Source organism: Oncorhynchus keta, chromosome 34 (assembly GCF_023373465.1).
Source record: "Oncorhynchus keta strain PuntledgeMale-10-30-2019 chromosome 34, Oket_V2, whole genome shotgun sequence".
NCBI lineage: Eukaryota > Metazoa > Chordata > Actinopteri > Salmoniformes > Salmonidae > Oncorhynchus > Oncorhynchus keta.
In genome coordinates, this window is record NC_068454.1 from 53,316,980 (window position 1) to 53,338,796 (window position 21,817).

At 42.5% G+C, this 21,817-nt stretch overlaps 2 protein-coding genes across 2 annotated transcripts in view; one reads left to right on the top strand and one right to left on the bottom strand.

Moving 5' to 3' along the window:
- Nucleotides 1–4,877: 4,877 nt before the first annotated feature.
- LOC118367280 (trophoblast glycoprotein-like) lies at nucleotides 4,878–6,642 on the bottom strand. The gene has a single exon (XM_035750583.2). It carries the CDS (start codon nucleotides 6,126–6,128, stop codon nucleotides 4,992–4,994), a length of 1,137 nt encoding a protein of 378 aa, XP_035606476.1. The 5' UTR covers nucleotides 6,129–6,642; the 3' UTR covers nucleotides 4,878–4,991.
- Nucleotides 6,643–11,219: 4,577 nt separating this feature from the next.
- Nucleotides 11,220–21,817, top strand: part of LOC118367282 (inhibitor of Bruton tyrosine kinase-like) — a 32,532-nt gene continuing 21,934 nt past the window's right edge. Inside the window, exons 1-8 of the mRNA XM_035750585.2 lie at nucleotides 11,220–11,388; nucleotides 12,513–13,454; nucleotides 15,017–15,113; nucleotides 15,956–16,080; nucleotides 18,729–18,839; nucleotides 19,411–19,581; nucleotides 19,865–19,982; nucleotides 20,120–20,300. Coding sequence (XP_035606478.1) covers nucleotides 13,125–13,454; nucleotides 15,017–15,113; nucleotides 15,956–16,080; nucleotides 18,729–18,839; nucleotides 19,411–19,581; nucleotides 19,865–19,982; nucleotides 20,120–20,300 — 1,133 coding nt within the window. The 5' untranslated portion in view covers nucleotides 11,220–11,388; nucleotides 12,513–13,124. The remainder of the gene's footprint in view (nucleotides 11,389–12,512; nucleotides 13,455–15,016; nucleotides 15,114–15,955; nucleotides 16,081–18,728; nucleotides 18,840–19,410; nucleotides 19,582–19,864; nucleotides 19,983–20,119; nucleotides 20,301–21,817) is intronic.

The window sequence follows — 21,817 nt, forward strand, 5'->3', positions numbered from 1 at the left end:
AGCAAGTCAAAATACATTTTATATTTGTAGAAAACAGTAAAAATATAGAAAGTCTGGAATGAGTAGGTGTCCAAACTTTTGACTTAGATATCAAATCACACACACACACAAATTGCGCTCAAAACGGTGCCCACAAACTGTTCGGGCCTACATAAGCTGTCCCAACACCTTACCACTGCTACACCTGGCTCTTTGTGGCGTCTTGTCTAGCAGCGAAACCGTTCATTCAGCCTCATTTACTATATTATAAAAAACACATCTAACTAATGTGATTTCTACTGACAATTGAGATGTACAAACTATGCCATAAGGGGACGACAAGCGGATAAGAGGCAATCCGTAATTTCGATGAAAACATTTACGAGCGAGCTAGGACGGACGAAGAGATCCGTATAACCATTTGTTCAGCACTTTTGAAATGTATAGCAACAGAATTCAGAACATGGGCCTTTCTTAGTGTTCTCCTTGCACACCAAGTCAGAACCGCAGGATAAATAAAAGGGGGCATATAAGCACTTGAGATATCCTTAGACAGTAGAGGCAGCCAGTGACCTCCATACCAGGGCACCAGACAGGAAGATAGTGCTACAAATCACTTCCTATCCCATTTCAAAGAGGCAGTGCTACAAATAATTTCCCATCCCATTTCAAAAGGGGCACTGAGAAATACTGTCTCCACTAATAAATCAAATATAGATCTCCAGCCATTCAAAACCTTGGGGTAAGTTAGAAATGTCCTTGTTTTGAAAGAAAAGCTATTTGTCCATTAAAATAACATCAAATTGATCAGAAATACAGTGTAGACATTGTTAATGTTGTAAATGACTACTGTAGCTGGAAACAGCTGATTTAATGGAATATGTACATAATGGGCCTCTGTACACCTATCAGCAACCATCACTCCTGTGTTCCAATGGCACGTTGTGTTAACGAATCCAAGTTCATCATTTTAAAAAGGCTAATTGATCATTAGAAAACCCTTTTGCAATTATGTTTGCACAGCTAAAAACTGTTGTTCTGATTATAGAAGCAATAAAAACTGGCCTGCTTTAGCCTCTTAAGGATCTGCTCCTTTTTTTCCAATTTTCACCTAAAAAGACACCCAAATCTAACTGCCTGAAGCTCAAGCCCTGAAGCAAGGATAAGCATATTCTTGGTACCATTTGAAAATTAAACACTTAAGTTTGTGGACATATGAAAGGAAGGTAGAAGAATATAAAACAGATCTGGTATAAGATAATACAACAAAAAAAAACAACCGTTGTTTTGTCTTTTTTTGTACAATCATCTTTGAAATGCAAGAGAAAGGACATAATGTATTTTCCGCCACAGGAGCCATTTAGATTTTGGCCACTAGATGTCAGCAGTGTATGTGCAAAGTTTTAGACTGATCCAATGAACCAATGCATTTCTGTTACATTTCTGTTACCAATGCATTTCTGTTATTTCTGTTAAGTGATGCATCAAGACTGCCCAAATGTGCCTAATTTGTTTATTAACAACTTTTCATGTTCAAAACTGTGCATTCTCCTCAAACATTAGCATGGAATTATTCACTGTAATAGCTACTGTAAATTGGACAGTGCAGTTATTTGAACAAGAATTTAAGCTTTCTGCCAATATCATGTCTATGTCCTGGGAAATTATGTTGTTACTTACAACCTCATGCTAATTGCATTAGCCTACGTTAGCTTAACTGTCCCAAAGAAGTTAGACTAGCTGAGTATCTGGAGCATCAGCATGTGGGTTCGATTACAGGCTCAAAATGGCCAGAAACAAAATACATTTCTTCTGAAATGCAGTCTATTGTTGTTCTGAGAAATGATGGCTATTCCATGCGAGAAATTGCCAAGAAACTGAAGATCTCATACAACACCGTGTACTACTCCCTTCACAGAACAGCGCAAACTGTCTCTACCCAGAATAGAAAGAGGAGTGGGAGGCACCGGTGCACAACTGAGCAAGAGGACAAATACATTAGTGTGTAGTTTGAGAAGGACACCTCAAGTCCTCAACTGGCAGCTTCATTAAATAGTACCAGCAAAACACCAGTCTCAACGTCGACAGCGAAGAGGCGACTCCGGGATGCTGGCCTTCTAGGCAGAGTTGCAAAGAAAAAGCAATATCTCAGACTGGCCAATAAAAAATAAAAAAAATCGAGATGGGCAAAAGAACATAGACACTGGACAGACGAACTCTGCCTTAGAAGGCCAGCATCCCGGAGTCATCTCTTTACTGTTGACGTTGAGACTGGTGTTGTCCGGGTACTATTTAATAAATCTGCTAGTTTTCAGCTGTGCTAACAATTGCAAAAGGGTTTTCTAATGATCAATTAGCCTTTTAAAGTGATAAACTTGGATTAGCTGACACAACATGCCATTGGAACACAAGAGTGATGGTTTTGCTGATAATGGGCCTCTGTACGTCTATGTAGATATTGCATTTTTTTTTTCTCTCAGTCTGCAGTTTCCAGCTACAATAGTCATTTACAACATTAACAATGTCTACACTGTGCTTCTGATCAATTTGATGTTATTTTAAAATGGACAAAAAAAATGACACCAAACTTTTGAACGGTAGTGTGTGTCTATCTCTCAACGGTGGTTGGCTGGAAACTAATTAAGATGACAAAACAATGATTTCCTGAAATGGATAGCTAGCCTCTACTCCTGATACCTTATTGGCTTATTTAAAAGGCATGTCAGGGTAGCCTAGTGGTTAGAGTGTTGGACTAGTAACTGGAAGGTTGCAAGTTCAAATCGCCGAGCTGACAAGGTACAAATCTGTCGTTCTGCCCCTGAACAGGCAGTTAACCCACTGTTCCAAGGCAGTCATTGAAAATAAGAATTTGTTCTTAACTGACTTGCCTGGTTAAATAAAAAAAGCAAACAATGCCTTGGGAAGATTGATTGCAGACATAAGAAATATGTGATAGGCCTACATATTTCAAACTCACAAGTCAATCCGGGGTTAAAATGAATCTACTGTGTAATGGTGCATTATTCTTGTTTTACCCTGCAAACAGACTGTCTTTATATTGAGAGTACCCTGCAAACAGACTGTCTTTATATTGAGAGTGAGGGACAAAGAAACATGGTTAACACCCACACACTGCATTAATTTGGACAATCTCTATGATCACAAACCTGGGAAATAAAAAAATTGTTTACACAAGAGCCACTTTAACATTCAAACACATTGCCCGAAAAGCACATACCACCAGTGACTGAATGAGGGATGTCTGGGCATTGTTATGGTAAGAGGATTTGTTCAGTAGCTCGGGGCTATGCAAAGGTAGTAGTTAGTTGTGCACAGAGACTTTGTGCGTTTCTGTTTGTGCTCGTTAGCTCACACTACCTCCCGGGTGGTCTTCAATGTGCATGGTGAGGTAATGGCCAGGTGTTTTACTCAAAACGTTCACCAACTCTGCAGTTACTTCATAATCCAGATTATGAACACTTATCCTGTAAAATAATGTTCCACATTTGATATTTACTCGTACGTACTTGACGACCAGAAAGAAAAAAAGCAGCATTTAGTTAGCAGGAAAGTAAACAATGCTTGAAAAATAAGATACTTTAAAAACGCCACACACCTAAAACACTGCAGATTAAAGCAGAGTATGAACTCATTTCCATACCATACTGCCTGTAGAGTGCCCTCCTGGTAACAACCTTGGGTACTGTGTACCTTCATTAGCATTTGCCAGGAAAGACAACCCTTAACTTTCCCCCTTTGGGCTCACAACGTCGGAATGCTTTGAATGAGTGCCAATCCTGTAACTGGTGTAGTTGAACCAAAGAGGATTTGGATGGAAATCCACTGACCATGGGCTACACCTCAAAATATTATTTTGGATGGTTCTGAGGTATGCAATCATTTGACTATCGCGCCAGGGATTTCTAACCGAATCCTAGTAGGGATTTAATTGGACAGGAACATTCAGTCACGTCTCGCTTCCCAAATAGAATGGAAGTTGACTTAACAGTAATTGGAAAGTAATTAAAATCAATTCATCTTCAAGGTAAATTCTGCCACCTTCAGAAGTCCCAGTTAGCCTTTTCTCACCTCTTCTCACCTCTTCAGAGTAAAAATTGGAAAGTCAACAAAGGCTGCTGCCTGTAAATGTCTCATCTGCACGAGCTGACAGAGAACGAGTTAATGTATAAAGGTGACATGTGAAGTCTTGCCTGTGTGGTATGGTCGGTGCTGGCTGTGGCATGATGACCTCTGTTTGCATGCATGTGTTTGAACCTGCAACGAGGGAGTGGGCACTTCTCCATTTCGTGACCGTGAATCTCTCTGGTGCCCAAATACCTGCACATTCCTCAGTCACTGGAGTTTAAAAGGACCTCAGTCGAGAAAGGAAAACAGCAATGCAAGACATTTTATTCAGCTGTACATGAAAAATGTTGATAATGTCCACCTAACAAGTGCAATACTAGTGAGATAAATTAGCAAGTGCTTTAATAATTATATTAAAAAGGAATAAATACAACTAAACAAGCATAGCAACACTGTGCAGTGGGAGGAAAGTAGAAACAGAAGTGTTTAAAATATAACCAGCAGAAAGGATATATATCCTATGTATATAGTCTAGTTACTACCAGTCAAAATAAGTCTGTTTAGTTGGGAGTTCTACATACCATCCTCTTTTGCTCAAGGAAGGGAAAATGTTATATTACATAGAGCCCTCTCACAAACCCCATCCGAGTCATTATTCTCAGTCCATGGAACGTTGATCTACATGAAAAGGTGTAAAAACAAATAGACACTGCATTGCAGGGGCCAAGGGCATGCGTGGTGGCAGATTGTGGGTCGTCATGACTGAGGCTACTAAGAGTCATGACTGGTGTAGAAGTCTGGACAGTACTATGGGGGGGTTGCAGGCCGGAGCCCCCCGGAAATACAGAGATGCTCATGCATATCCTGCTCTTGACAAGTCATAATGCCTCAGTCACTGTGGGGGCCTGGCTCACATAGCGGTCCTCTTAAATGTCGGAGTTGAGACTGAGGTTGGCCAACCTGGGGTCCGAGCTGATCTCATACCTGTAATGGTACCCCTCCATGTGGTCCCTGCACGCGTCCCGAATATTGTATATCCAACGCTTTATCCCCTTCCTGTTGAGATAGAGGACCAGCAGAAATATCACTCCGATCAAGGCCAGCACCATGCCCAGGAAGACATACGAGGTCTCCAGCACACTTTTCATTTCACCTGAAAAGGTACAATCCAACTCCAAGTTCTCTATCTGGAGCAACGGTAACTGCCGCAGAACCTCAGGGTCAGAACAGGTCATATTCTGCTTGTCTGTGACCTGCTCAGAGCTCCTCAGCCAGGCCACAAGGTCCTCGATATTGCAGTCACAGAGCCAAGGGTTCCCTGCCAGATGCACCTGAAGCCCAGGCTTGAGGCTGAAGTCCATCAGTGTAGTGTTGGGTAGTTGCCTCAGGGCATTGTCCCTCAAGTCTAGCTCACGGAGGGGAGGAACACTCAGCGTCCCGTTCCGGATGAAAATTAGGGAGTTGTTTTGTAGGTTGAGGATGGTGAGGTTGGGGAGGCGGGAGAACATGCCCTCGGGGAGGACAACCAGGTCATTGTTAGACAGGTCTAAACGGGTAAGTTGAAGGGCTCCGCCACTCCGTAGCAGGCTGAAGAGCTCATCCATGAAAGAATGGTTGTAAAAAGCCCTGCTGAGGTTAAGATCCAGCAGTTTGTTGTAATCAGGGAAGGCTTGAGCACTAAAATTCAGAATCCTGTTGTTACTCAAGTCTAGCAGCCTGAGATTTGGCAAGTTGTTTAATACATTGTGGCCCACCAGCTCCACCTGGTTTCCCGTGAGATACAAGTCTGTTAACTGCTCAAGAGGCACAGGGAAAGACCCAGCTGTGAGATGAGAAATATTGTTCCCAGTAATAAACAGGGTTTTAGTGTTTGCTGGCAATGGTTGCGGGACCATGAATAAGCCCTGGTTCACACATTTGACCGTGGATGTGAAACAGACGCATTTGTCAGGACAGGCTGAATCTGAAACAAGGATGGCAAAGAAAAACCACAAACGAAGCAGAGTCGTATTTTCCCGGGATTCTTCAAGTTTACAACATAACAATGAGCTCGCAAAACGCATTTTTTCACCTGTGGTTCCAATGAATCTGATAGATGAAACGAAGCACAGTGCTTATTTACAGTGCACAAATGTTTTTTCCCCCCGAGTCAATCCACGTTCAAGTTCCTGTCCTCCACGTGGAAAAGGCTATTTTTCTACCTTTTTCCGGGAAATAGCTCTACTTTCGATTGAAACTGGGAGGCAACGGCTACATTCATTAGCTAAACAGCATCCTCGCAATACATTTACATTCAGAGAAAAGTTTCGGTTGCCAATCAAGTCTCTCACCATGATCCTCGTGTTATAGTGGGGGCTTTCAAATCCGCTTGCAGTTCGTTTGATCGCACCGTTCTCCCTCAAATATATTCGAGTAAACCTTTGAAGTGAAGTGCGTAAAAAGTCATTAGATTTCGAGGAGATTTCCCAATAACGCCAAGAACACACGATACAACAAAAGCATCTGTGCACACACTTGGTCCAACACTGCTTCCCTCGAATCAACTGAATACACTCTTCTCCAAGTGGAGTATGCGAAAATTAGTCCGCGGCGGCACAAACCACTGCTAGGGCTATACCATGTTAAATTACAACGGGTGAGCAAGGAAACTTCAGTAAACGGGTGTTGTCGTCCAACAAATGAAACATTAGTTATATATCCTTGTTATTGCTCACATTTATTGTTTCCTTTATTTATTTAAATGCATACACAATCACAATATGCGCAGTCTCTATTGGGCGTTTCACTGTGGTCAAGAAAATTACATGGCCAAAAGAAACCACCGCTTCATAGCTGAAGTAGCCTGGTCTAATCTAATGACAGGTTTTCGATCCAAAATCAAATGCATCATCAACTGTACTCAATTATTAGGAAACTGTAAACAAGTATTGCATATGATTTAATATCGTAAATTACATCTCATATACATTGTAGATATCAGGGCCACTCAGCCAATGTGCTGGAGAGCTAAGGGAATGCAATTTTAAACCTCAGAACACAAAGAACCCATTAGTCTCAGACTTTATGTTTCTATTGAAAGATTATTGTCAAATGAAAATTCATCACTTGTTGTGTAATGCACTTCCTCACTTAGGCTATTATGTGCTTTTAGAGGGGAATGACAATCGAGAGCTGTGGGTGGTTTAATGTACTATATCCTACTGGGCTGCAATTCGTTTGAATAGCCAGCAGTAACATGTAAGCACAGCCATGGGAAATAGGGGTGCCGATGGTGCTGCAGATAAATACATAAAAAATATATAATAATTTATAAAATATTACTATATTTTTTTGTCCCACAAAATGAGTGTACTAGATCCCCCTCACCCGACAGCACGGCCATACAGTACATGTGTTAATTTAGACAGTTATCATTAATTCAGATTAGTTAACAGCCAATATATAATCCTAATTGATTGAAGAGGAGCACATAGTCCCCTGGGTCCAGGGCATAACACTGATGAAGTTCTTGGTTGGAGAGAAACCAAGCACTGCTGTTAGTGTGAAGAAGCCTGCGTGTGTGTGTGTTTGAGAGAGACATTACATAGGTTTACACAGTCAATTTCATGCTCTTATACATGTAGTTACATGTATGTCATTTAGCAGACACTCTTATCCAAAGCGACTTACTGGAGCAATTAGGGCTAAGTGCCTTGATCAAGGGCACATCAACAGATTTTTCACCAAGTCAGCTAAGGGATTCAAACCAGTGACCACTTGGTTACTGGCCCAACGCTCTTAACCGTTAAGCTACCTGCACTGTAATTACTCTTGTAACAACATTCTATTAAAATGTTAATTGATAATAATCTATTAACATCATTTTTAGTGATCCACTGTAATGTTTTTGTAATTATATAAGAGAAACGTATCCCCTTTTAAAATAGCTAAACTGCTGGTCACCGGGATCTTCCGGTTCCATGTCCGAACTTAATCTGGCCCAAATAAAGGAGAGCAGCATGAAAATAGTTTTTTTTCAAAAAGGTTTAATATCAACCAATTTTTCCACATTTGTGTTTTTTCATCAGAAATAAATGCTTATGTGTACCTTTATGTGTGTGACAAATTTGACTGATTTTTAATTCATAGATTTTAGATGTGTATTGAAATGTTGTTGTTTTTTGTTGCAAAATGCTATATATATCCCATTGTTTAACTGGAATAGTATGTTTGTATCCTGTATATTTAATATGTAAATTCTATCCATAATAAATGTAGCCTCATGCTATAGCGTTTAGTTGGCCTCGTCCCAAGTAGCACCCTATTCTATCTTGGCCAGGTCACAGTTGCAAATGAGAACTTGTTCTCAACTAGCCTACCTGGTTAAATAAAGGTGAAATTCTCTGTATTGTACACTACATGTGACCAGAGCCCAGATCTCATATGACTGATAAATATAGGCCATTTTTTTCTGGGAAGGATTTCCACTAGATGTTGGAACATTGTTGCGGGGACTTCCTTCCATTCAGCCACAAGAGCATTAGTGAGGTCTGGCACTGAAGTTGGGTGATTTGGCCTGGCTTGCATTCGGCATTCCAATTCATCCCAAAGGTGTTTGATGGGGTTGAGGTCAGTGCTCTGTGCAGGCCAGTCAAGTTATTCCACACCAATCTCGACTGACCATTTCTGTATGGACCTCGCTTTGTGCAAGGGGGCATTGGGGCGGCAGGGTAGCCTAGTGGTTAGAGCGTTGGAATAGGAACCGGAAGGTTGCAAGTTCAAACCCCCGAGCTGACAAGGTACAAATCTGTCGTTCTGCCCCTGAACAGGCAGTTAACCCACTGTTCCTAGGCCGTCATTGTAAATAACAATTTGTTCTTAACTGACTTGCCTATTTAAATAAAGGTACAATAAATAAATAAAATAAAATTGTCATGCTAAAACTGGAAAGTGCCTTTTGGAAAACTGTTGCCACAAAGATAAAAGCACAGAATCGTCTAGAATATAATTTTATGCTGTAGCATTTATATTTCCCTTCACTGGAATTAAGGGGCATAGCCCGAACCTTGAAAAACATCCCCAGACCATTATTCCTCCTCCAAACATTCGGGCAGGTAGCGTTCTCTTAGCATCAGCCAAACCCAGATTCGTCCATCGGACTGCCAGGTGGTAAAGCGTGATTTATCACCCCAGAGAACGCATTTCCACTGCTCCAGAGTCCACGTGGGGCATTGCACATGGTGATGTTAGGCTTGCTTGTGTGTGGATGCTCGGCCATGTAAACCCATTTCATGAATCTCTTGACGAACAGTTATTGTGCTGACGTTGCTTTCAGAAGCAGTTTGGAAATCGGTAGTGAGTGTCGAGACTGAGGAAAGATTATTTTTGCTTTATGCTTTATGCTTCAGTACTTGTCGGTCCCGTTCTGTGAGCTTGTGTGTCCTACCACTTCGCGGCTGAACCTTTGTTGCTCCTAGAAGTTTCCACTTCACAATAACAGGACTTACAGTTAACCAGGGCAGTCTAGCAGGGCAGAAACATGAGGAACTGACTTGTTGGAAAGCTGGCATCCTATGATGGTGCCACATTCAAAGTCACTAATCTCTTCAGTAAGGCCATTCCACAGCTAATGTTTGTCTATAGAGATTGCATGACTGTGTGCTCAATTTTATACACCTGTCAGCAACGGATATGGCTGAAATAGCCAAATTCATTAATTTGAAAGGTTGTCCACATACTTTTGGGCATGTATTGTATCTCGTTTTGCAACAAAATGTGATTGTTTGTCTCTATGAAATAAAATCATCTAGTGATAGATTTCAAACAAATACATGTCTGTCCTTAAAAAACAACAACATTTATTTATTTAACCAGGCAAGTCAGTTAAGAACAAATTATTATTTACAATGACGGCCTACCAGGGAACAGTGGGTTAACTGCCTTGTTCAGGGACAGAACGACACATTTTTATCACGTCAGCTCAGGGATTCAATCCAGCAACCTTTTGGTCATTGGCCCAACACTCTAACCACTAAGCTACTTGCTGCCCCATTTAGCAATCCCATGCCATGATTAGATTCTGAAAAAACACACCAATCTCCTTCCTACGTTCTTTAAACTTAAAAAGCCTATTTACCAACATTTCTGAAAATTGATATATAGCGTTTGCATTGAAACTATTCTTAACTACACAGGCATAGGCACTGAATAATAACCTAATGTGAAGTTTTACCAAAGTATTGTACCAAAGTCTTTCTGGCTGCACTTTCCTCATTAATAATAATAATAATAATAATATATGCCATTTAGCAGACGCTTTTATCCAAAGCGACTTACAGTCATGTGTGCATACATTCTATGTATGGGTGGTCCCGGGAATCGAACCCACTACCCTGGCGTTACAAGCGCCATGCTCTACCAACTGAGCTACAGAAGGACCACTCATTAGTGGTGGTTTCTGAGGACTGGCCTCCTGATCTTAGTCAGTAGCAGAACTGTTCTCCTGGGATTATGCAGGATAATGCTGCTATCCAGTTTATAACCCTAGCTCTACCCTTGACCCCTTACATATTCTTAACTGGAGCCCACATGACCATCAATTGAAACTAAGAGACGTGGAGGAGAAATCATTTTTCCTTTTCAGTAACCTTCATGCATTTATTAATTAAAGTCATTATTTATTATTTTCAAGTTGAAAACCAGTGGGCCAAGGGTAGACAAACCTGGACCTACTCTGCCCCCCCCAATCAATACATTAATGTAACTAGTCTATTCCCAGCTCTTAACTCAGAATACGTGTCACTTTTCATTTATTTAAAGACAGCCAATTTCTCCAAGCAGTGACGTCAATCAATCGAGTGGAATGATTTTGACGGTATGCCAATCATCTGTGACAGGGGGCGCTATATCAAGGACCTACATATGTGTCTAGATGATATACCTTCTCCCGTGACTGCTGCACATATCGGTGTTCATATTTTTAATGCAGTCATTCAGTACATGTGCCGAGTTTACCATTTAAAGTGCTTAATCAACTCCACATTGACAAATGCAACCAGACTCTGAGGTCTCGATTAGACTTTCGTATGGTAATTTCACGATGACGCAATGACACTGTCCAATTGTAAACGGGATTGTAAGATCTCTCAACCAATCAGAAGTCTCCGTGTTACCCAGCCACCCTTCTTTTTTGGTTCCTTACATAACTGCGGAGTAGGTTTGTTCTTGCCAAATATCCAGGTTTAATAAGAGCTTTTAGGGATGCATATTTTTGAAACGATGACATTGTCGGTGTGTACCGTTGGAGCAAGCTTCATCACCACTTTCGTCTTCATCTAGCCGCAGGTGAGAAAGCGGAATGTGGTCGTGGCAATCTATTTTCACTGCAACTCGCTAGCATTGCTAATTTAACTGAGTTTATCGATGATGTGTCAGTAGCATCATTCAGATCTCGATGGTCACATCAGGGTAACAAGCCAACAATACGTATATAACAAGTTTTAATTTAGATTAAAGTATTTGAGATTGTCCAATATGTTAATGGTTTGTAGCTAATTTAGTTAGCCAAGTTCAAATGCTCGCTAGCTGTCAATGTAGTAGGTAACTAGCCAGGATTTAGAGAATGAACGCTTCATTCGCTTGTAGTAAACTGTTAAATCATGGTGTACATGCATAAAACTCGTTGTAATACCACTGGATTACATTGTAGCTAGCTGCCCAGTGAGTAAAAATTGTAGGGCTAATGTCTGTTGCTAGTCTCCTAAGAGACTTAACGTTAGCTAACTAGTTAATAACATAGTTGTACGAAGTAGCAAGTATGCTAGATGGAAGCAGCAACGACTGGATCCGCTACTAACTTCGCTACGTAGCTAATCAACATATGTTAGCTATGTTAACTACACCGTGGACATCTAATGCACACCATACATCTGACAGGTATTTTGCAGACCAATGCATCTTTATTTAAATACCTTTTTTATTATATCTAAAAACATGTTTTTCACTTTCACAACTCCAAGCTGTGCATGTTGTGAAAACAGTATTTTTTTTCGTGTTACTAAAACTTTTGTGCAGTATTTTTGGCCTGGAGTCAATAGACATAGCTTAGCTGGACTACTATTATAGGTATAGTAGGGTCAAGTCAATTGATCCTTGCTGGCTGTCCCTGCCTATCTGGGGTGCTGAACTGAACTCTGACCTCTGTTGACCTTTCAACATAGATTAAACCGGTTAAAACCTAGCAAGCCATATAGCATAGTACAGTTCAAGAGCAAGATGGGTATGTTGGATTTTCCAGAGCATGCATTTGTTCTTGGCACTTTGAATAGGCCTGTTCTGTGGCATTGTGGACAGACATTTAGTACATGCCATGTTTGTGTTGTGTAGCTATGAATCCAGTTGTTTTCTCTACCTTGCATGTGCTTCCAGTGTTTTACAACTAATGACTTTGTCCACCCTTTATTCCCCAGGTTCCCAATACAATTATGGAGTTTTGAGAAGGGTTTTGTGTGTTTTTGGGGGGGAAAGGGGGTCTTTCCCCTCAATTTTGATGGACTATTTGAAGGGACTTTCTGGAGGGTTATTGAACCTGCCTTTTGTAAAATATTGTATATTTTTTTGAAGTTGTAAAAGGAGAAAATATTTTTTGTAATATATTTATAGTATATTTGTATTTTATTTTATATAAGTGTAGAATTTATATATACGTTTATTGAATTCCTGATGCCATTGTATGTTTCTAACACATTTGGTTGTGTTGAGCTTTGGGTCTACATTGTGGACTAAGATGACCTAAAACAAGGCCATGGGGTTGCTAGGGTGCTGTGGAATCTCAACACAAGCACAATTCTAGCACCCCATAACAATCTCCCACCTTTTTCTATTTTCTTCAGAGAGCAGCTACTTACAAAACATTATAATTTCAAAGTCACATTGACTTGACCTAAAGCATTCTCTTAGGGTTTGTTGCTGTTTCAGTGTTTGTTTTAGAGTTAGGAGTGGGGGGAGCAGGGTCTCCGTGACTGGGTAAGTTTGCTGCTTTAGAGCAGGGAGTTTACTGCAAAGTTTAGAAGTCTCTCAGGATGAGCGTGGTGATGGCAAACCCGGACTGCACGCCAAAATGCCGCTCCGTGCGGCATGCAGATGAAGTGGTGGCGGCGCTGACGCGGGGTTCAGAGGGGAGCCTGCGGGCCTTCCTCAACGCCCACTGCCACAACGCGGCCACACTGAGGGACGCCTTCGGTCGCACGGCCCTGCACCTGGCCGCCTCACTGGGCAAGAGGGCCCTGCTGGAGTGGATGCTGGAGAGCAAGAGCCCTGACCTCATGGTGAAGGACAAGGAGTCTGGCTGGACCGCCCTGCACCGCAGTGTCTTCTACGGACACATTCATTGCCTCATGTCACTCATTAAGGTGAGTCTCCCTCTGATTCAGAACTAATGTTTAGATGACTGGGCCTCCTTTGGCCTCTACATACAGTGGCATGAAAAAGTATGTGAACCCTTTTTGTATTTCCTGGAATTCTGAAACAGTATGTGAAACCTTGGATTTTATAACTGGTTGACCCTCCTTTGCCAGCAATAACCTCAACCAAATGTTTTCTGTAGTTGCGGATCAGACCTGCACAACGGTCAGGAGGAATTTTGGACAATTCCTCTTAACAAAACCGTTTCAGTTCAGAACTTTTCTTGGGATGTCTGGTGTGAAATGCTCTCTTGAGGTCATGCCACAGCATCTCAATCAGGTTGAGGTCAGTATTTTGTTGTTGATTTGGTTTGTTTTGTGTCGTTGTCCTGTTGCATCACCCAATTCTATTGAGCTTCAATTGGCAGACAGATGGCCCTGCAAAATGTCTTGATAAACTTGGGACTTCATTTTTCCGTTGACGATAGCAAGCTGTCCAGGCCCTGAGGCAGCAAAGCAGACCCAAACCATGAAGCTCCCTCCATTGTACTTTAGTAACTTTACAGTTGGGGAATGGTTCTGGTATTGGTGTGCTGTGCTGTGCTCTTTTTAATTTTTTCTTCTCCACTCAATGATGTGTGTTCCTTCCAAACAACTCAACTTTAGTTTCATCTGGCCATAGAATATTTTGTCAGTAGTGCTGTTGAACATCCAGATGCTTTTTTGTAAACGTCAGATGTGCAGCAATGTTTTTTTTGGACAGCAGTGGCTTCTTCCGTGTTAGTGTTGTACGTATTGTGGACTCATCAAAAGAGATGTTAGCATGTTCCAGAGACTTCTGTAAGTCTTTAGCTGATATTCTGGGATTCTTCTTAACCTCATTGAGCATTCTGCGCTGTGCTCTTGCAGTCATCTTTGCAGGACGGCCACTCCTAATTAGAGTAGCAACAGTGCTGAACTTTCTCAATTTATAGACTATTTTTCTGACTGTGGACTGATGAACATCAAGGCTTTGAGATACCTTTGTAACCCTTTACAGCTTTATGCAAGTCAATAATTCTTAGGTCTTCTGAGATCTCTTTTGTTCGAGGCATGGTTCACATCAGGCAATGCCTCTTGTAAATCGCAAACTCAAATTTTGTCTGTTTTTTACACCGGGCAGGGCAGCTCTAACCAACATCTCTAATCTCGTCTCATTGATTGTGCTCCAGGTTAGCTGACTCCAATTAGCTTTTGGAGAAGTCATTCGCCTAGGATTTCACATACTCTTTCCAACCTACACTGTGAATGTTTAAATTATGTTTTCAATATAGACAAGACATACAATAATGTGTGTTTATTAGTTTTAGCACATTGTGTTTGCATATTGTTGTGACTTAGATGAAAATCAAATCAAATTTTAGTACCAATTAATGCAGAAATCCAGGTAGTTCCAAAGGGTTCACATACTTTTTCTTTCCACTTTAAATTATTGCTACTCTATTCTTAACTGCTACATCACTTACAGCTATATGTAGTTATAGGGAAATAGTATACTGGCCCTAGTCTAGAATGGTGCTTCTGTGTTGCAGCATGGTGGCATTCTCTCCACCCAGGATAAGGAGGGCCTCTCTGTCCTGGACTTAACCATGAAGGACAGACCAGCACACGTGGTGTTTACGAAGACTGGTGAGGATCGCTTATCGTTAGTTTCCTATCCATCTCTCATTTAGACAATGCATGACTAAAAAGAGAAAAGGTGGATGTTTCTTTAAAGCACATGGTAAAGACGGCTGTCAATCGTTGTCGTTTACCTGTAGAAAATGGTGTTGGAAGTCTTGGCTAGGGATGCACAATATATCTGTGAACATATCGGAATCGGACGACATTAGCTAAAAATGCCAACATCGGTATCGGCCGACGCTAGCTAACTATAGCTACTGAAACAGATTGTCGTTATGTGACGTGTATCTTTTTTGACACGCAAAGACCCAAACGACGTTCTGTAGAAATCCTGGTGGAGAATGAAATGACTGAATAAATTAACAACAAAATGGCACAGCAAGTTAGTGAAAGAAATAGGTTTTGATTATGTTTTACTGGTAATGGGGACATGCGTAAATGCCAACAAATTAACTTTTTGGTCAGTGTGGTGTGTGTAACCTTTATTTAACTAGGCAAGTTAACAAAATCTTATTTACAATGAGGGCCTGGACCATGCTGGGCTAATTTTGCGCAACCCTATGGGACTCCCAATCACGGCCAGATGTGATACAGCCTGGATTTGAACCAGGGACTGTAGTGAAGCTTCTTGCACTGAGATACAGTGCCTTAGACTGCTGCTTCTGTGTGTGTGTGTGTTAACTGTTTAACCGTACTAGAATGCTTAAGGCCGCAAAAAAAATTCAATATCGGTATCGGATTTTGTTGGCAAGGAAAATATCGGTATTGGCCAAAAATGTGATATTGGCGCATCACTAGACTTGGCTGTGACAAACATTGTTTTGTAACTTTTGTTTTCTCTCTCTCAGACCCCACTGAGGTTTATACTTGGGGGAACAACACCAATTTCAGTCTGGGGCACGGGAACCAGGAGAGCAGGCATCACCCGGAGATTGTGGATCTGTTTGCCCGTACCAGGGTTTACGTCAAACAGGTAAACAAACTGACTACTATAGAGATCCAATAACTGTTCTCTTTAATTATTTGCAGTCTATGCTCTGTTCCTTTCCTCTTAAGGGGAGGTGTTCTGCCTCTGTTTGCCACCAGCTATTAGATAGTCACATGAGTCATGATAGGGCTTCCCCACCTTCAACATCCTAGTCTCCTGGGGATTCCTCCCTCCACACAGACTTGGCCTCGATATATGGCTCACCAGGGGGATCCATCACAACAATGCTTATGTAAACACGGTTGTCCCATTTGGGTCTCCTGGATAACAACCCCCCCTCTCCTGGCAAAACAGACCCCCTCCTGGGATATTCCTACAGGCTGTTCTCCTGGGAACAACGGGCATGGGTAGGAACTAGGAAACAAAGGTGTTCGTATAAGTTGGCATTGTTCTTATTGGGTGGTTGTGTACGGTATAAGGGGTAAAATCACAGCAATGGTAGCTGGCTTATGTAGCTCTCTTGTAACGAAGCTAAAATCACATCAGGAGACCACTTTTGAAGTTTGTCTTATGTGTAGTTACCTTTTAATTCAAGTGCACATGCACCTAGCACTGTTTTAGTTTGCAGTGTTTTTCTGTAGCACACGTGATGGAGTTGGCATAACAAATGCCCACTGGATTGACGCAAATAATCATGAAATCATTCTATCAGGTAGGCATAGGCTACTTTTAACTTAACATATAGTTGAGTATGTTTTGGGGAAAGCCTTTACATCTACCAGAAGACAGTTATCACTAGCATCGCTATATATATGTTTTTACCGTCCCTTTTTTTCGTTGCTGGGGTGGCAACAGTTTAGAGGCAATGTGCCGCTGCTAAATGAATACCGGGGAAACACTGACTGACATCATTGTCCTCCTATCACTATGGATTTGGGGGTTTTAGAAATTGAAATATAATTTCTAAGCTCCTTCTTAGTGAGAGGGTGAATGACTGAGAGGAGTAGGACAGGTGCACTGGGCTTGGGTTCTGTGTCTGGCTTTGTCTAGCCCAGCTCTGCATGGTTAAACCCACGTTGGCCTTATGTGCGGTCCCCTCTACAGTGTCCCTGATGGCCATGTGGAGGCCCTTAGAGTGATTAAGGCTATTGGCACCAGACAGCACCTGTGTTACTGCCCAGTCTCTCTTTCTTTAGTACAGAGCAGAGTTCCCCAACTTGTGGCCCATTCTTTCATTTGGCCCCCAAGTGTTTGGAGGGAAAAAAATATATATTTTCATTGTTGGACACAAGAATGTAAAAACAGCAGGAAATCAGCTCCAAGTAATTTTAATAAATCTGTTCCAAGTATTCCTGTGCGTAATAGAGAGATGTGATCGTTTACAAATTTAAGCAAGGTTTGAAATGATTGTTTTAGTCAAACATTATCTGTTTGGGCTTCTTGCGGTCAATTTGCGGTCTACATATTATTTTGAATTAGGTTCCGGCCCCTGAACATCTGCTCAAAAACATATCGGGCCGCGGCTGAATCTAGTTGACGATCCCCGGTGTTCTAATTATCAGCGTAAGAACACTATGAAAGCTATATCAGTGCTGCCACGTGATCGTTTCCCCTGCACTTGGCACATTCCAAGCTTAATTGCACCCCTCATACATCTTCCTCCTACAGATAACCATTCACTTCTGGTGTAGACCCTCTAAACCTAAGCACTCAATATTTCAATATGATACCTGATAATTAACCCTATTCCAAGTTTAGGAGTTAGAACCCATCACTGGTATAGATGGTGCTGAGAGGTCTGAGGAAGAAACCTTGTAAGATAACTTTGTGTTTTTTAGGTAATGTTGTAGAGATCTATGAGGTCATTTTGTGGAGATGTAGGCCCCAACTATGGTTACAACTGTTTTCAAGCGGTTATTTAGACTCTTGACAGGAAGGACCTTTTCACAGGGAGCGATGCTAGGGAATTAATTCCTATGACATAATCAGCTCTCGTGCTCTGCTACAGCTCATGATGTCATAGGGTGGCATGCATTCCTAGTTAAGTACAGATTTTGACTAAAGTCTCTGGGTTAGATATGTTAGAGCTATATCTGATGTAATATTGAAAGGTAATGACCCAACTTTTGATTTTATCTAAGTTTCATTATTGTCCTATGGCAGGTTGCTGTTTAGCATCTACATTTTATACACATTTTCATGACCTTTGCTCAGTGGGGAGCAGATCCCATTTCAAGACCTCTCAGTGACCTACTGGTACCCCTACATGGAGTCAGAGCCTTTGTCCTCAGTGCAACCTGCCCACAGTCCAACAGGTGCTCGGGGTTAAATATTTATCCCAGTATGACATGCTTTAATTAAATGAGCCAGGTATGTGTGTGGGGCTGTCTCGTTATCAATGTGATACATCGGGGAAACATCCCCTTCGCCCTATTGAGAGCTGGAGGGGACAATGCATTAGTAATGATGTTTACTTTTCCACTTGTGCCCCGGCCTATAGTACCACCACTATTTGACTATTACTACGAGAGGGCTTCGTTTGGCCACGGAAATCAATCAACAATCAATCAAACATGCTGCGGTCTTTTTCTTTGAGTTCTTGTGATGAGAATTTGACAGTGGAGCAAAATTGTCTCACTGAATAGACCTACATTATTGATTACCCCCAAAAAATGTATTTCCTTTCCTCTCAGGTGGTGCTGTGTAAGTTCCACTCAGTGTTCCTGTCTCAGAAGGGGCAGGTTTATACATGTGGACACGGGCAGGGAGGTCGGCTGGGACACGGGGACGAACAGACATATCTGGTGAGAATACTATATTGTATCTGACCTATCAAATTTTATTGGTCACATAAGTGTATATTCTACCCATGTGTGAATTGGACTTTTTTTTTTTTTTTTTGTGCATATCCCACTCCCCCTGAGACACCCTTCGAGAGGGGGTCATGACCAGGGATCAGCCATTATTGACAGCGACCCAGGAGCAATTAGGGTCAAGTGCCTTTCTCAAGGGCACATTGACAGTTTTTTTCACCCAATTGGCTCTGTGATTCGAACCAGCAACCTTTTGGTTACTGGACCAGCACTCTTAACTGCTAGGCTACTTCCTGTATGTCTGTTTAACTCTGTTCACATGCTTCTAGCTTGATGAGCTGTAACCACTCCACCCTGAGTGTACCTGGGGTTGATTTGCACACCTGTGCTAAACCTGTGTTAACCTGGTTTGAAATAACTTTTTTTGAAATGTGTTTGAGCTTGTCTGGCACAATGTAACCAGTGGAATCGTCCCAAAAGTGTCCACTTCAATATTGCCCCGTTTTTGAAGGCACGCCAGGGCAGGCGCAAGCAAACGTTCAAAGTATTTATCATCGGTCAGGTTCCTCGGATGGTGGAGGGGCTCCTGTCTCATCACTGCTCCCAGGTGGCTGCAGCCAAGGACCACACGGTGGTGCTGACCGAGGAGGGCTATGTCTACACCTTCGGCCTCAACACCTTCCACCAGCTGGGACTGGCTCCCCCGCCCGCCTCCAGCCACCTGCCCAAACAGGTAAGAGAGACACCTGGCCAGGCATGGTGCCCACATAGACTACATAGCTAGGCAGCTAGATGGGGCGTTGTCCCTAACCACGTGAGCGGAGTAGGACAAGCTAAGGAAAAAACTCCCGGGGCCTCATTTAGCAATATATATGTGTGTGTTTGTTATGACAATTGCATGAACAAATCCAATGCATCAGAAGACAAACATGTACACAGCAGACTTGAATCTGAGGGACGCTGAATTGGTGTGGATTGGTTGTTGACTGACGTTGGTCTTGTCCAATGGGATGTAGGTATTCTCCAAGACTCTTAAAGGCAGGACTGTTATTGGTGTAGCAGCGGGGAGATTCCACACAGTTCTGTGGACCAGGGAGGCTGTCTACACTGTGGGACTGAACGGAGGGCAGCTGGGTAAGTCATGATGACTGGCACACCATAGCATAACATTGGTTTCCAATGACTTTGAAGTTAAGCCAAGGCAACTAATATGCTCTATCATTCCCTTACCTTGACTTTATACGTGGTGATGGTTGGCTTTTGACCTTTAGGCTACCTGTTGGACCCCAACGGGGAGAGGTGTGTGACCGCGCCTCGCCAGGTGTCTGCCCTCTACCACAAGGACGTCACCATCGCCATGGCAGTGGCCAGTAATGGGGCAACGTTGGTGGTGACAGAGAAGGGAGATGTCTACCTGCTAGCTGACTATCAGTGCAAGAAGTTGGCATCCAGGTGACTATACAGATAGTGGAGAAGTGACTACCAGGGTCACGGTTAATTCCATTTCATCTCAGGAAGTCAACTGCAATTCCAGTTTCTCATTGAGGAGAATTGGAATACACATTTCAGTTTACTTCCTGAATTGACCGAATTCCAAGTAACATTTTCTTTATGAGGGAGAGATGATGTTGATCGAATTAGCATAATACAAAAATCCCCATTTAAAAATAATTATCTTTAAGCTAGAGATCTGTTTTGCATTGGATGTGTCTCAATCCACCGCATCTGCCTATTTAACACTGCATTTGCGGTGAAAGGTGACAGAGCTAGAGCCAAGTTTGTCAGACCATGAGACATCCTGAATATCGGTCTGGAGCACCCGACCTGTTTGGCCTACAAACTTTTATGACCACTCGATGGAAATATGAGTTTCACGAACACGATGGTGTTTACTCTGCGACCCACACAAGCGTCGTCTGAAGTCAGTACAGCCAAACTCCCAACTTCTGTCTGTAGCGTCAGAACAGTTTGGGCTACATACTAATATGACCCCTCTGTGTCAAGGTGAGACTCTCATGAACACGTACATGTTGGTTGTTTTGCTCTCATTTATGAAAGTACACTACATGACCAAAAGTATGTGGACACCTGCTCGGCCAACATCTCATTCCAAAACCATTGGTATTAATATGGAGTTGGTCCCTGCTAAAACAGCCTCCGCTCTTCTGGGAAGGCTTTCCACTAGATTTTGGAGCGTTGCTGCGGGGACTTACTTCCATTCAGCCACAAACATTAGTGTGGTCGGGCACTGAAGTTGGGCGATTCGGCCTGGCTCGCATTCGGCGTTCTAATTCACCCGAAAGGTGTCCAATGGGGTTGAGGTCAGGGCTCTCAGCAGGCCAGTCAAGTTCCACACCTATCCCCGACAAACCATTTCTGTATGGTCCTCGTTTTGTGCACGGAGTCATTGTCATGCTGAAGCAGGAATGGGCCTTTTGCAAAATGTTGCCACAAAGTTGGAAGCACAGAATCGTCTAGAATGTCATTGTATGCTGTAGCGTTAAGATTTCTCTTCACTGGAACTAAGGGGCGTGGCCCGAACCATGAAAAACTGCCCCAGACCATTATTCCTCCCCCACCTATCTTTACAGTTGGCACTATGCATTGGGGCAGGTAGCGTTCTCCTGGTGCCCGTCGGACTGCCAGATGGTGAAGCGTGATTCATCACTCCAGAGAACGCGTTACCACTGCTCCAGAGTCCAATGGTGGCGAGCTTTACACCACTCCAGCCGACGCTCGGCATTTCGCATGGTGATCTTAGGCTTGTGTGCGAATGCTCGGCCATGGAAACCCATTTCATGAAGCTCCCAAAGAACAGTTATTGTGCTGACATTGCTTCCAGAGGCAGTTTGGAACTCTGTAGTGAGTTTTGCAACCGAGGACAGACTATTTTTTCTTACACGCTATGTGCTTCAGCACTCGCTGTTCCGTTCTGTGAGCTTGTGTGGCCTACCACTTTGCGGCTGAAC

Bases quoted from the DNA above. Each gene is read 5' to 3' on its own strand.
- LOC118367280 (XM_035750583.2), bottom strand. From the start codon at position 6,128: ATGCGTTTTGCGAGCTCATTGTTATGTTGTAAACTTGAAGAATCCCGG.